The 16557-nt window shown below is 38.5% G+C and overlaps 1 protein-coding gene across 9 annotated transcripts in view; it reads right to left on the bottom strand.

The window, feature by feature from the left end:
- Rnf180 (ring finger protein 180) overlaps window positions 1-16557 on the bottom strand; it is a 171523-nt gene that overhangs the window by 38994 nt on the left and 115972 nt on the right. For all 9 annotated transcript variants that reach the window (XM_042261583.2, XM_076551948.1, XM_076551949.1 and 6 more), the window contains one exon: window positions 6199-6424. In XM_042261583.2, the coding sequence (XP_042117517.1) occupies window positions 6199-6424 (226 nt within the window). The remainder of the gene's footprint in view (window positions 1-6198; window positions 6425-16557) is intronic.

The raw sequence follows: 16557 nt of genomic DNA, 5'->3' as shown, positions 1-16557 counted from the left end.
GGTTTGTAAGCCATTAATAATATCTGAAGTGATTTGGATAAGACTGAATATTTTCCAGCTATCACTTATGGTAAAGGTAAAATAGAAGATATAAACTAGAACATCAAACCAAGAAACTCACAGACATATTGCTAAGGATAAGGCTAAAATAAATACTTAAAAATTATGTTGGTAAGAAAATTCCTTAAGCAGAAAAAAATATCTCTACTGATATGTGGACAAAGTAAAATTTATAAAGGTGGTGAAAAGATGATAGAGCTCTGAGAAACCGCACTTTAAATACTGTGACTATTTTGTTATTTCTTTTCATAATAAAAAATTCATTTCCATATATTAAAGTTTTAGAAGACAAATCAACAGTCAAGCAGCCTTCCTGATATAGAATCAATATGGGTTTCAGAGGTAGAGATTACTCTATATGGGATGAATCGGAAGAAATGAAAAAGTAGAGGCATGAATATAAGCAAACCGAGAGCCATATCAGCATAAGAATTAATAGAAGAGACTTCCTGGTGCAGAAGCAGAGAAACTATGAAATGACCTTCCTACAAACTTGGACACGACCAAGACAAATCACAGATGGTCACAGTAAAAAGAGAATATAAAATGTGTGATATTCTTGCTTATAAGCTGTATGTCCTGAATAGAGCTGCGTAGGACATTAGAAGGTCAGACAGAAACAGGATAATTCAGAACTATTTGGGACTGTCCCAAAAGCTGCAGGATGTCGCTGCCCTGCTGCCTAAATTCAAGTATCATCCTTCAATTACTGTGACAACCCAAACATCTCTGATGGAATATCACATTCCCCTTCAACGCTTAAAGTCTCAGGTTAGCTTAAATGTTATTTCCCCGCTTGTTGTGAGATTTCCACACACCAGGGAGATAATTAGCTACTTCTATTTCTTTGTATCCTACTTATCTTTTCTGAGTTCCACTGCGGTCCAGAGTACTGAAACAGAGGTCAGGGAGGCAGTCAATAGGGGAGGGTTGGTAGGGAAGAGAGACATATTAGGACAAGGGCAGGAACGCCCTTTAAGATCAAGAGTATTGTGAATAGGGAAGGGACGGGAATAGTGAGTTATTTTATAATAGATGTGCTGACTCTATGACCCCCTTCCAATACCTGAGACATTCCTACATTTTGTATAACTTACAGGCTTTCACAATGTGAACCTTGAGTCTATTAGTTGGAATGCTAGCAAGAAGAGCCTCATTTGCCCCCTTTTTGATGTATCTACTTTAAAGTAAGGCTGTTTTTAACTTTGATGAAGTCTAATTTATCTATTTCCTTTGAATGTGCATGCCCTAGGTGTTGTATCTAAGAAACCACTGTTAAATCAAAGTTCACAAAGATAAAGACAGGCTTTCTTCTAAGAATTTATTTTTAGTTTGCCCTACATTTATGGCTTTGTTCTAGAATTAACATATATATGCATATTGTGAGGCAGGAATCCGATTCAATCTTTTCCATATAGGTAAATAGTTGTATGAGAAGCATATGGAAACCATCATTAAAGACAATTTTGGGGACTCTTGCATTAATCACTTAACCATGGGTATGAAGGTTCTTCTTTTTCTTGGGTCTTGTTTTAGTGGTTGCCTACTTTTCAATTCTTTAGTGACTTGAATACACAGTTTAGAGAGGTCACTCTCCCAACACAATTCTTATCCTCCACTCTCTCACCTACGATCTGCTCCACTGTTTTGTTGTCAACACTGTGAGGCTAAACCTGCCCTAGTTTCAGACTGTGTGGTGCTCTACTACAGGGGCGACGTGTCCTTATCTTTCTTTGAGGCTCGCTCTATCTAGACCCTTCTTGGCTGTTTTTTTTTTCTTGACTGTCATCTATGGTTGTTTATGTATTTATGCATTTGTATGTATGTATTTGTATATATGTATGTATGTATTATAAATCCATTTTCTGGATGTAGCCATCTAGGACAGGGGTTTTGTCTTGCACACCTGATGCCCATGGATGTCATAAGAGGGTGCCTGATGACCTGGAACTGGACTTACAGTGCTTGTGAGCTACAGTGTGGGTGCTGGCGACTGAATCAAGGTCTTGTGCAAGAGCAACAAGTACTCTTAGCCCAATGAACCACCTCCCCAGTCCAACAGTGGTAAATTTTAGTAAATTTTTTTAATAAACCCTTCCCCATTTGCTCTATGAACTTAGGTTAATGTGATTTAGAGAAATATTTTCATTAGTTAAATGGTTATGCTGGTAGAGGTTATAGATACCAGTATCATATCACTACCTCACATGTCCACTTTACTATTCCTTTATTAACTTAAAATATTGTTGACTAGCTTTTATACTGTCTTCTAGCCTTCACATCTGTGAATTTTTATGTATCAACCATCATTTTTAGTCTCTTTATGTTATCTTTATAATTAGTATAATTTTATCAGTTAAGTTGCTTTTGTTTGTTTTTTGAGACAGAGTCCACTATGTAGCCTTTGTTGTCCTAGAACTTGTTCTGTAGACCAAGCTAGTCTTGAACTCCCAAGATCCGACTCTACCTCATGATTGCTGGGATTAAAAGGGTGCATTATCATGCCTGGTCTGTTAAGTTACTATTAGTTGAAACTTAACAGGAAATCTATAAAACTGCCCTATTTAATGAGCAAATTTATTATTTCATATAGAAGGAAATTTAAAGTTCTACTTCAGACTTGTTCTTCAAAATACTTCATGTATTTTTCTCAGCTCTGACATCCATATTAAAGTCTTCATACTAAGTCTGGTTCCTCACTTGCTCAGAAGATGTCTATCAGCAAGTAACACTGTTAGACACTTTTGTCCATGCCCAAAGAGAAAGAAAACAGTTCTTCCGATGTACTTTTTTCTCATCTCATTAGACAGACCACATGCTCGTTTGTGAACCAATGGCTGGTCAGTGGGACATATTACTAATGATCAGAGGATGGGATTGGCTACCAGGACCAGTCCGCCTTTGTTAAGAGGGCTCAATGCTTGGGGCTAAGTTAGGAAGAAAGGAGGTGCTTATGGATATTAAGTAGCAACTGATAGCATCCGTTACAAATGTGACTTTTTTCTTCCAACTTTTAACAGTCTATCTTGGTACCTATTTTTATAAGCAGATCTTGATGCCTCTGTCATTTCTTCTGTATATCCTATCTCATGTCTACTTTTCAACTTTTATCAGCATTAAGGAGTTAATACTATCAGCTAACACCAAGTAATTTAAACAAGAGCATAAAATTAGGGAAAGTTACAGTTCAAGTATAAGGACATTATTTCACTAAAGAACACTCCATGGGATAAATTTGGAATGAGTATAGTATCACTGTATTTCTACCTATGAAGCTAACGTAACAGAAATATGATACAAGGAACCCCTCAAATCATCACATAGTATCTTCACTTGCTATAAAGAAGGACAGCTTTTCCACTATAACCTTTGGCAATAACAGTCCCACAGTCAGAATGATGAAATTAGGTAATTTATATGATTAATTTATTCACTAACTAATCTCCAACACTCAGTCAGAGGACAAGGACAGAAGAACCGAAGACTAGGTGACCTTCCTAACATACAGAAATGGCAGAAACTGAAGGAAGAAAAAAAAATCAATGTTACAATAGTAACCACTGAATATAGAGACATAAAGTTAACATGAAATGTGCAGAACTCTTAGGAAGGGGACTGTAGAACGTTACTGGAAAGTGATAAACTATAATAATCACCATTAATAAAAATATCCACTAAAATGCCACTCATCCACAAATTAATTTAACCTTACTTTGTGAGTTATTCAACTACAAATACTAAAATGATAAGAAGTGAAGTATGTTCAGGACAAGGCCGTAGCTGAATGGAGTAGCTGCAAGAGAGGCATGTGTTAGGAGCTGCTGCTGCTTTTCAAAGGAAGACCGTTCAGTCAGCACAGAAAGAATGGCTTGTTAAATGTTGCTGGGGCATGTGCCTAAGGATTGCAAACTGGTACTTTATCCTTAGGTAAGTAACGCACCTCAGGAACTGTGGGAAAAAGATGACAAAATGTCACTTAAAAAATAGGTAAAAGGAAGGATTATAAACTTGTATAGTTAGTAGGGCCTTTAATACCTAAGTTTTAACAATAAAGATGAAGGTTAAACACCCTATACAAACACACCAAAACCAAACCAAACTAACAAACAAAAAACAAGATCTAGAAATTTGGCACATTCCATAAAATACTATAACCAAAAATAAGGTGTCAAGGACAAAAGTGGAAGATTGTTTTCCACTTAATGACAAAAATTGGCACTAAATAAACAAAACATCATCCTGGTCAGGAATTTAAAATGGAGAACTGGATGGCCAAGGCTGTAGAGACAAGCCCTCACACGCCATTGTCAATGATACTTCATGTACTACCTTAAAACACAGGCTTTAACTACTGTCTCTACTTCTGGAAGTTCATTAGAAGGAAACACTATATGATATGTTCAAATATTTATCCATGTGTACCACTAATGTATAAATAAAATTATAAATAAAAGTGTAAATATTCCATAAAAGTAAATGGGCTAAGTAGAACATGATGTCATTACAAGAAACACAAGGACTTTAGGTTAAACAAGGAAACGAGTTAGAAAATGTTTATGTGGACTGATAGTTTGGGTAACAAGGGCAAAAGCCTAGACATGCATCCGTGCACGCATACACTGTATTGTGGAAAGACATTCATTAGATGCTACTTTAAAATGGTAGGAATATGGGTGAGTCTGAGCTTACTACTTAAAATGATTTTAACAAGCAACCTGAGCCATATCGTATTAGCAATTAGCAATATGGCTTTATCTTACTCATACTGATATTTCCTCAGGTTTTATTTAAAATACCATGAGCAACAAAGAGAAATTTTGATGTTGCGATTTTCTCTGAGGATGCTTTTAAGGATATTGCTTCCTCTTGATATGTTCCAGAGAAGTCACACAAAATTTCTCATAGGGCTAAGTGCCAGAAACTCCTTTAGTTATCCTTGAGAATTTGTATTTTCTTCTAATGGAGAATACAAATAATGAAAATTGCTTCTTTAAAGATTTACTTCTATTTTTCCTTATATAGTGTGAACATTTAAAATTCGATCGAACTGTAGTTACAGTGTAGGACCCCACAGCTTACACATCTGCACCTCTATCCATATGTAGTTTGTGCTCCATTCAACTTCTATTTATCTTATCTTGGTATTGCATTGACACTTGGTCATGAGATGTGCAGTGATTCTGCACAGCAATATCCTTGCACTAGGCAGATCAGAGGGCCATAGCTTTCCTTTCTCTTCACTATCTGATTAGAGAGATTTACAAGCCTTTGTGTAGCTGACTGGATTGGGGTACCAACCCCACTGCTTCACCCAGACGGGTGATGGGTCTTGATTTCTTTCAAGGAATAAAACTGCTGTCTAAGCTCTTCAATTTTACCATCAATAAAGTACATACCTTGACCCCCATTTGACTCTATTGGTCTGAGGACAAAGCATGGAGACAGAAAGCCCCTCCCTCTGTACAGTACACAGTAGTGACCATGGCCACTTCTCTTAGTTTTCTATGTTCATGGTCATTAGTTTGGATCTCTTCACCGACGTGGGTGAAATACCATTAAGATGGCTACATACCATCTTTACACAAGTAGGTAAACTTGCTTAAAAACAAAAAAGAGCTTAGCCACATCAGGAATGATTGGGGGAGGTGCATCAGATCCATTGCTGGTGGCTGCATGCATCTCTGGATAGCTCTGAATGTCGCCCAACACATCTGTAACTAACAATACAGCAGTGTCAAAGACTGGACATTCCTGGCTTAGAGATTGGGAGTTTGGGTAACAGGTTTAATGGCTGTCCTGAGATATGAGGGCCACAGAACACCAGCAGCAGAAGGCAGATAAGAGGTGGTAAAAAGGCAACAGTGTTGCTTCAGATGGAATTTCCCTCACCAGACTGACCCACATCTGGCTAGAACGGAGTTCCGAGTTCGGGGTCAGTAACAAAGATCTACTTTAGCCTGTGGTGCTGGCATAGTTCCAGTAGTTAGGCGAGCACTGTTTTATAAACTAGAGCAAGAGCCACTTTGAGTATGCTTTTTTCACTAACTCCACAGTCACGTACATGCTACCTTCGGAGTTAAAACCAAAACAGCAATCGGAAAACATTAGGTGACTATGATATCGGAAGAGACCCTTTACCTGTCTGGAAGAACACTCTAGAAATAATGGTCCGGCAGAGCGGGCAGGGAGTGCTTGCAGGGTTGTCTTTGGCCAGAGTCCGCAGGCAGGGCTCGCAGAAGATGTGATGGCAGGGGTAGCACATGTAGGGGTTGAAGTACACGTCGAGGCACACTGCGCAGATGTAGCTGTCCTTTTCTTCTGTGTATTCATGCTCATCATCTGTACTCATCTCATTACTCAACGTCTGCAAAACACGAGGCAGACATGTTTCCTTGGGTTAGTGTAAGGCTGGATTCCCTGAGAGAGGGTGACTTTACAGTTTGTGAAAAATTAAAATATTTATGAGATGCGTATAGTATCTGTTTCTGTAACATATTCCAAGTGATAGAAATGGGATCTGTTCAAGTGAGAAGAAACAAAAAACACATGGAAATCCCAGAAGCCTCCATTATTCCCTAATATTTCTACATAAAACTAAGTGTTAAACTATACCTGAGCATATGAAGTATATCTGGGAATCTAAGCAGTACTAGTTAAGTGTTACATCTACCAGCAGTGGGATTACACATCTTCCTACCCCTATCCAAAATTGTGACTGGCATCGGTTATAGGATGTTACCATGGCATCTTCTCATGATGCCCATCAGGACCCTCCTCCTTCTCACATGGTACCTGGAGCACTTCACATTCTGTATCTTGCATCTTTCTGGGTCTCAATGCCAAGAATGTGTCAAAGTTAAAGGAATGTCCGGATGTAGACTTGGCAAAAGAATGTGGAGTAATTATGGGATTGGCTTTGTGGCTAGGACATATGAAGAACCGATTCTCTTCCCAAATATAATAGTTTGAGAAAGGCAGCTTGGAGTAGCATGAGGTATGGGGGAATGGTTCGTAGTAGTTAACCTCAGAGTTATCCAATCAGAGTTACCCAATCTGTGAAGGTGTGGGGATTAAAACAGGTGATCCACTTCAAACATTTAGCTCAATCCCTTAGCTCGAACATAGTTAGTAGATGTTAACCAGGGCCACCTTCTTCCTCATCTGCTCATCTCATCTTCTCTTACCCCAGTCCCTGTAGTTTCTGATAGTCTTGGGGAAAGTTTTCTCAAGCTAGGAGAATTTCAGGGAAAAGTAACCAGTTTACTTCCTTTTTTTTTTTTTTTTTTTTTTTTTTGGTTTTTGGTTTTTGGTTTTTGAAGACAGGATTTCTCTGTGTAGCTTTGCGCCTTTTCCTGGAACTCACTTGGTAGTCCAGGCTGGCCTTGAACTCACAGAGATCTGCCTGCCTCTGCCTCCCGAGTGCTGGGATTAAAGGCGTGCGCCACCACCGCCCAGCCCCAGTAGTTTACTTCTTTTCTCCTCATGGTGATGAGATCAGTGAATAATATTAGAATCGACCTTGGCTTATGAATAGCTGTAATATATAGAGATACAGATATATACAGAAGATAAAAGAAGCTTGAGATACAAGCAGAAACCATCAACAAACCCTCTATTATACTTTGAATGTTCATCTCTTCCAAAGCTCCTACTGAACCTTAACTCCTCAGTGCAACAGTATGAGGAGGTGAGGTGTAGGGATGATGATGTCCTTGGGCAGAACTCCCAAGAACAGGATTAGTAATCTTTGTAAAGGCTAAAGGGAGCAAAACTCATCCTATTCAGTGCACTCACCCACTACAAAGAAGCATTGCAGATTGGGCCATCATCTGACACTTGACTTTTCTGGGGCCTGAACAGGAACTTATCTGTCTCCAAAAAACTGTGAAAAATCCCTATTCTTATAAATTTCTCAGTCTGTGGTATTTTCTAGATGTGTTTATTTTTTCCATATTCATTATCATTTTATAAAAGATACAGTTGAGTTTGAGCCAATTTATTTTTAATTAAATGGTCATTTTTCTTATAGGCATGGGGACATTTTTATTTAGCTTAGTTATTTGTTGGTACTGGGTAAATGTGTTATGATTTTCTGTCTTCTATTTTGCCCTCTTCATTCTTCTTGTATCACCTGTTGATGGAATGAGTTCTTAATTTGATCACATTGTTATGTTATGGGGTTTCCCTTTTGTATTTATTTAAGAACTCTTGTCCTTGTCCAGGGTCACTAACTTAGCATTATTTTACACTTCATATTATTTCAAAGATGTCATGTATCTGAAACTGGTTCTCTCCTGTGGTTTACCTTATAGACAAATTTAATCCTCTTGCTTATTGGTCTTGTCTCTCTTTTTTTTTTTTTAACAGAGAATTTCCTTTTGTGCACTACTCTGAAGTGTTACCTTACCAGTAAGTGTCTGTTCGGGAGATTTTTTATCCCAGCCCATTAGTCTATTGTCTGCCCTGCGCTATAATCACAATTTGCATCCTCAGAAGGACTCAGTATCTGATTGCTGAAATCCTTCTATGTTACTGTTGCTCTTCAGCAGTGCTGTGGTCACTCCTGACCATCTCCATGACCATGTACAGCTTAGAATTATGTTGTCATGTTTTGATTTAAAAGCTAAAGTTTTTACTGGAACTACACTGAGTCTATGGATAAAATTATGATATATTAGGAGTCTTTATAATAAAAAGCTTTAAATCTTAGAGGCTGGTTTATTTCCCCATTTATTATAAAATCATTAAAAAATATCCTGGTACAATTCTGTTTTTAATGGAGCCGATACCTTGCCTCCAATACTACTGCTTATACCCTCTTTTTGGCCAGCCCATTCTCAGTGTGACATGCACGCTCTACAAACCTCATACCCAAACAAATATATAAAGGAAAACTGCTTCTTTAGCTCAGGCTGTCTTTCTCTTCTCTTTCAACAGTAAAACTTCCCAAGAGACTCACTGTGTTGTAGGTAATGGCTGCTTCTTACTTCCTACCATTTCTTCAACCTATTAACCTGCCTTCTCTTCTTAATATAATTCGAGGACTACTTACACAACCATTAACAGCCTTTGGTGTGCCATATCCAGAACACTTTCTGGATTGTTTTTCCTTGCTCTCTCAGCAGCATTTTCTGGGTAGACCACATCTGGCTGTCACAGCTGTCAGAGCTCTCACGCTGGAGTTATAGGCATTTATGAGCCAACTGCTGTGGGTGCTGGGAACTGGTCTGTAAGCGTTCTTAATAACTGCACTACATCTCCAGCTCTGTCAAATGTTAATTTCTAAACATGGTTTAGTTAGATCTTGTTAAGATATGGCTGTATCAGAAATGTTACACATTTCAAGTCAAATTAATTAAATAAGTAGTGACCATTATTCAACGAATAAAGACTATGTAAAATACTTGGAGTTTGGGTTGAGGCTTCTAACAGCTTGTTCCAGGCCAGATGGGAAAGGGCTGCAACCATCTTTTACTGCCAACAAATGGCATTGGGGGACAGGTAACAAGAACTATGTGAGATGTTTCCTATCCTCTGATTCAGGGTTGACAGTTTTTACAATGATTTATGTTTATTTTGGATTACATTATCTATTGACTGGTTAAACCTTTTCAGTGGAAACAAGGTAATACATGTTCTCTTATATATAGATCACTTTTTTGTGTGTGTTTATCACTACTGGTTTAAATTTACTTCATTTCCCAAAATGTCTCTTTCACTATGCTTGTAGACTCCACAGATTTTTCCTTCCATTAAAAAAAATAGACCCCTTGGGCTTGTGGGATGGCTCAGCTGGTGAGGGGGAAGACTTGAGTTTGATCCCTAAGACCCACATGGTGGGAGAGAGAATCAACTCCTACAAGTTGTCCCTTGGCCTTTATGTGCATGTGCACAACCAAATAAACAAAAGTTTAACAAACAAACAAAACCCTACAGTCATGTTAGCTTTTGCACAATTTCTGCAGTTAGAAAATGTTTAGGTTCTGATTTTAACATTCATGCGTTTCCTTGGTGAGCCTACTTTCCCACTGTGATAAACTAACCACTGCAATATCTTTTCCTCTCAAATAGCATTTAGGTTCCTAATGTTTTATTTTTCTTTTTCGTTAATTTATTTTGTGTATGCACGTGTAAGCCGCAGGCCGGAGACTAAGTTGAAGACATCGGTCCTCTCCTCCCATCATGTGGAGCCTGGCTCTAAAACACTATCATCAAGAGTGGCGGTGGGCTCTTTCACTTGTTGGGCAATTTCACTGACCCTCATTTCTAGATTTTTCAAACTGAGTAATAAACACATTACAATTTTGTGAATGAATGTAATAATCCCACAGAAAGGAGAGGATGACCTTTATGCACTCACTGTTAGGGAAAATGTACCTGGGCACGTTGCTGAGTTCTGCCCAACTCCTGTAACTACAGAACTTTATATGATAGGTGATGGAAATGCAGCATGGCTGGAGTAGATGAGGCTTCTCTGGATCCATTTATATGCTTTTAATCCCTACAAGGATAAATCTGCCCACTCACTGACATCAAGCTCACCTGTATACTTTGTCCCAAGAAAAATGAGCAAAGGTAGTGAAAATCGTATCTAAACAGGTTTCGTAAATAGTCATTTTTATGATTCTGCCAGGTCACCAACAGTGGCTGCTCTATCATTCTAGCAGAGGATGACAGGTAACCTAGGAACAGGTAACTCCACAAATTCTGCTGTGAATAGGCCACTGGGATTTAGGAGCAGTACATTATCTCACTGGCCAAGTGACTAACAGGAAGCAAGTTCAGGGACAGAAATACCTATATAACACAGCCAAAACTGTGGGGTACTGACTTAGTGAGTAAGCTGCCATTAGGTACCGGAAAAGTGACAACCCATGCCATGCACTGGTATACATTTAGGAGGAACTGTCACCTCTGATAAGCTGGAAGTGAGAGAGCGGGCACAGAAAGCTTAGGAAAAAGAACACAGTAACATGACTTGGTTACTGTTGGCCTCATTTGACACGGTAGATGCAAAAGGAAAAGATGAGTTTAGAAAAAGATGACCTCACTTTGAACATTAGGAAAGGAGGAAGAGAAGCAAACAGCATCGAAAGAGACAACTGTTCCTCATGCTCAATCAATAAAGTACTTCAAAAACATTTAAGGAACAAAAGCCAACCTGTAGTCAAAGATCAGTGGGGTGTCACTTGCGACACATGGTGGCTGTAGCTGAAAACTGTATACAGAGATTCAAGATGCTGAATAGATAAACCTCCTCTTTCACAAAAAAGAGATGGAGTGTCAGGCATACAGTAATATTCTGGAATGAGTGACTGGTGGAAACCACTAAAGATGACCAAGAAAGGGACTGAAATGTGTGCATATTCACTGACCTGTGCCAACAGCATAATAAGAGAAACAAAACACACAGTATTTGTTACTGTGGCTTTTTGGGTGAGGTAAAATGAGTGTCCTGTTTGAAGAGCTCTAAGTCAAAGAGAAAGCACCAGCACACTGCATCATTGTGGAGTTGGCAATATGCACTGAAGAAGTTCCACAATCCATATAGGCCTGTACCCACTCAGGTGGATAACCCAAAATCTGCACAGTAGCCTTGCTTTAAGAAAGGATATCATACTGTGTGACCCAGTAATTGCCCAGAATGCTGTACAGAGGCCATCTTGTAAGATGAGCTATTTGTCTGTACTTGGGCTGCTCAGAAATACCCGACTATTCCCATGGTATGCACAGTGCCCAAGACCATTAACCATAATAAAACTTACAGAAAGATTATAACAAGATACTCAGGTAGACTCCAGGGCAACATTGCATAACAGACGCCCTAAGGCATATCTTCAGAAGATGGTCATTTACCAAGTAGGAAACTCTTTAAGTACAGATATCCGAGTCCCTAGAAATTAAAATATAACCCGGGAGCACAAAGAATACACGAAGATTTCAGGTATCACAATGCTCTCCAAAGAACACAGAACTCTCTAGAAGCAGATCCCAAAGAAGTAGCTGCTTGAGGCACACATGAAATACTCAAAGGACTGAACACAACTAGGCGTGGTGACATCAAAGGGACTACAGACGGCCCCATGGCCAAGAATGTGTGTGGATCTTGCAGAAGGCCCAGGTTTGTTTGCCAGCACCAACATTGGGCAGCTCACAACCTCTTGTAATTACAGCTCCAGGAGGTCCAACAGCCTCTCCTGGACTGTGCAGGCACCTGTACTCACATGCACATACTCCATAAACACACACACACACACACACACACACACACACACACAGAGCTAAAAATAAATCTTTAAGAAAAAGAATGTGAGCACCAAGTGCAATAAAGTGCAGGAGATAATTTTCACATGAGCAAATGAATGTAACATTGGAAAAACTTTGATTTATTTCTTTAGAGTCTTAAATAATATATCTCTTGAGTTCACATTTTTCAGTTGAAGTATCCCATTTCTTATAAAGATCAATTAATCAATAAAAGACCCTACTGTCTGATTTCTAGGTAGGTAAGAAGTCTCATTGGGATCCTATTAGGAAAAACATTGCTCAGTATCATCTCCAACAAAAATTTATTAGTTGACTCCAGAGACACTAAATGCTCTCCTCCTAAGTCACATCATATAACACCATGCACAAACAATAAAGAGGTCTGTTAGTCTTGTCATTTTTCTTCTAAATCTTATGGGCTTTCCCCCCTGCCTTATTATTTCTTACCTGTAATTCTTTGCTGCAGAAAACCATGTATATATCAATATATCAACCAATTCTTTTTATTTGTTTGTTTTGTTGTTGTTGTTTATAGTTTTGTTTATCCATGTGCTGTGGGATGGACTGTATGTCAAATCTGATCTGATTGGTCAATAAATAAAACACTGATTGGCCAATGGCCAGGCAGGAAGTATAGGCAGGACTAACAGAGAGGAGAAATGAGAGAACAGGAAGGTGGAGGGAGACACTGCCAGCCACTACCATGACAAGCAGCATGTGAAGACGCCGGTAAGCCACAAGCCATGTGGCAAGGTCTAGATTTATAGAAATGGATTAATTTAAGATATAAGAACAGTTAGCAAGAAGCCTGCCACAGCCATACAGTTTGTAAGCAATATAAGTCTCTGTGTTTACTTGGTTGGGTCTGAGAGGCTGTGGGACTGGCAGGTGACAGAGATTTGTCCTGACTGTGGGCCAGGCAGGAAAACTCTACCTACATCCTTCTCTATTCAGGAAGAAGCAGATGAAGTTTTGCTGTCCCAAGGAATGAATAATACACAGTATGTAGAAAACAAAGGAAGTTAAATTTTCAATGTATATGATTCTCAGCACAAGTGAGGGATTTGGGGGACCTGTTAGGCTCCTTCTATCCTTGTTCTCTTGCACTCAACATACACTAGGCAAAGGTGCTACAGGGTTATTGTAAGACATTGGTAGCTCTCTACCTGACCATCATCCTTACACCAGTTCTAAGTTGACACTGCTGAGAATTGTGTAGGCAAAGAAAGCCCACATGGTGCCATCTTCAGAAGACAGAGAAGGCAAAACTTCAGAATCCTTTCATGCTTAGGGGAGTAAGGAACAACAGAAGATGGTACTGAGTCATCACTGAGTAGATAGTAAGGATTGTTGCACCAGCACAAGGAAGAAACTACACTGAACTGGGATAATGATTGTTCAATCAGCATCAGCCAGGGCAACTATTTACCTCTCCTACCAACATCCTGATACTTGGGAAGCACTAGAAATTTTCAAACACAGACCTAAAAAGATGGAGCATTGACCCTACATAGATTAAGATTCACTTTTTAGCCCACGTTAAAAAGTAGAATCAAACAGAAGTTAATTGATAAAAACAAATATGTATTTGCATATTTGCATTATTTGCATATAATGCATGGAGGGTAATATTTAATTAAAAAATGATAAAAATCCACTTCTTAAATACTCAGCTTAAATATAAATATATTTAATTTATTTAATAATAAAAATATAAATATATTTATAGAATATATTTAATACTCAGAGTAAATTCTTTTCTTTTCATTATATTATTTAACTTCTTCACAGAAACTAGAATTATGCCAACATTTCATTAACTCTTATTCTACTGTGTTTTCCTAAGACTGACACAGCAGTCACACTGTGCCATAGAAAGACCTTAGATATTAAACTTATCAGGAAATAGCAATGATTAAGAAAACAGCATATGGAAGTTATTTTAAATATACATCTTTCAGAATCCTTTAAATGTATGATTCTTAAAGAAATGTAAATTTTTACAAATGTCATTGTTGTGTCATAAGAATTTATATTTCTGTCTCAGAATATGACTTCAGATTTGCATAAATACATATTCCAAATTTGGCGGTTTGGGAGTTCTAACATATGCTAGCTTCCATAGCAGCCATCAAAAGTTACATATTTTAAGAAATAGCTAGAAAACTTTCTGTATCACCCCCAGACCCCCACTTTTGATCAATATGGAGAACCAAATCAACACAGGAGGTCATACTTCAGGGCTGGCTGAATGAAAATGCTAGATGAAGGGTTAACTAACACACACACACTCTCTCTCTGTCTCTCTCACTCACTCACACACACACACACACACATGCACACACTGCAGATATAAATCAAAGCTCTCATTTCTGTAAATAGCAACAAGTGAGAAAGGGTGTTGGTGGGTCAAAAGCCTCTGGCTTTGATAAAGAGGCTCTAGAATGATAACTGTGGTGTACATTATTTGTGGGTGTGGGGCAAAATTAGCACTTCTAACTCAGAAACTTTGAACTGAGAAAAAAAGTAACTTTAAACTAAGTCCTTTATTAGTCAAAACTATAATATTACAATGAAGGAAAATGTAAGTTAGCCTGGTAGTCTTGTGCCTACAGTTCAAAGCATTTAAGACTTACCCAGAAGCCACTCCCACTAAAGATGAGCTCACACTAAAAAAAATTACCAATTATACCAGAAAAGAGACGATAAGTGCCACATTGACAAGCAGATGCCTACCTGGAAGAATGTTTGGACTTCTAGCCTCCTGTTTCCACCTCCTAGATACTGTGATTACAGGCTGTGAGCACTACACCCACCAAGAATTTACTTTTGAACAACTACACTAACTGATGAATACAGAAGAAAATTTAAATGGTTTTTTAAATTAGATTCTCCAAAAGAGAATTTACAGGAGGAATATGTTCTCTTAAACAGGTTAAACAAAAGAGGCCTAAAGAAAGTAGATTTGAGATAAGAAGTCCGATGGAGGTTTTATATGTGAAAGGTTAAAGAAGAAAGGACTGGTATAGTAGAAACTATCACTGAGGAATAATTATCTTGTATGATTCTCAAAATAATTTTGTTTCATTGAATTTTACTTCTGCAACACTTCATTTCCTGTTGCTTTTAGACTCAACAGGTATTTTCTAGTCTTCATCTCTCTTGGACTCTAGATAACACGGCACTAATATCCTTCCAGACATTTCTAAGCACACTGAAATGAGAGGCTGTTCTTCATCTTAGGACATGATACTCCTTTCCCATCCCTTTCTTCTTGCTTCTAGGCATGCTTTCCTCTGTTTCCATACAGATGAGAGTCCTTAGTGTTTGGTCTGCCCCCTCACCTTCCCTCAAGATGCATGACTTCCCTGAGCAATGGACTCATGGCTTCTATTAACAGCTGCATTCAGATGATCTTCAAGGACAGAACCCTAGATCAATGCTTCCTCTCCTTTTCTATTTTTATATGGGGCCAGGGATCAAAGTCAGGGCCTTATACATTCTAGGCAATGGCTCCACCTCTGAACTACATTCCCATTTCACGGCAATTCTCTTTGGGTTCCAAACTCATACCTTGAAGTACCCTTGGCCTATTTTTATTGTGATGTTTTAAAGGTATCTGTTTATATTAAGCCTGTACTTAACACCCAAGCTTCTATTCACAACCAATCCACTTGTACTTGGCTTTGACTTGTTTAATCTATCTACATTTATAGCTCATGCTCTTGGTGTCACCTTGATACAGTTACCATTTTGTCAGTTAATCTTAATAATTTTAGTCCCCAAATGTCTCTTGAATCCATTCTCATCCTCCTTTTTATGAATACTTTTCTGTGCCCCCTCTCTCTCCCCATTTCCCTACTTCATTAGCTGTTAACTAGCCCTTACATCCTTCTTACATCACTGAACTATTTTTGCACACTTTGCCAACAGTTTTCTGTTCAAAGACCTATTTATCATGCTACTTTGCTTTAAAAATTTCTAAGGCCAATAGCCCATGAGCAAAAGGGCCAGCATGTGAATGGTGGTCCTTCTTTTCGTCCAGCCTCAACGGCTAGGCTACCTCCCTACTGCCTGAGCCCTGTTCTCTGAACCCCTGCATGCTGTTCTAATACTTCTTTCAGGATGCAGACATGTGGTCTGGTTATTTAGGGTTTTGCCTCCCATACCTCTTATCCTATATAGCTCTTGATCACTTAGTAGATCTTAGGAAAAGAGACATTAAAAAAA

Source organism: Peromyscus maniculatus, chromosome 15 (genome assembly GCF_049852395.1).
Source record: "Peromyscus maniculatus bairdii isolate BWxNUB_F1_BW_parent chromosome 15, HU_Pman_BW_mat_3.1, whole genome shotgun sequence".
Taxonomy (NCBI): Eukaryota; Metazoa; Chordata; class Mammalia; order Rodentia; family Cricetidae; genus Peromyscus; species Peromyscus maniculatus.
The sequence above is the reverse complement of the archived record's forward strand: the minus strand, read 5'-3'. Positions and strand labels throughout refer to the sequence as shown.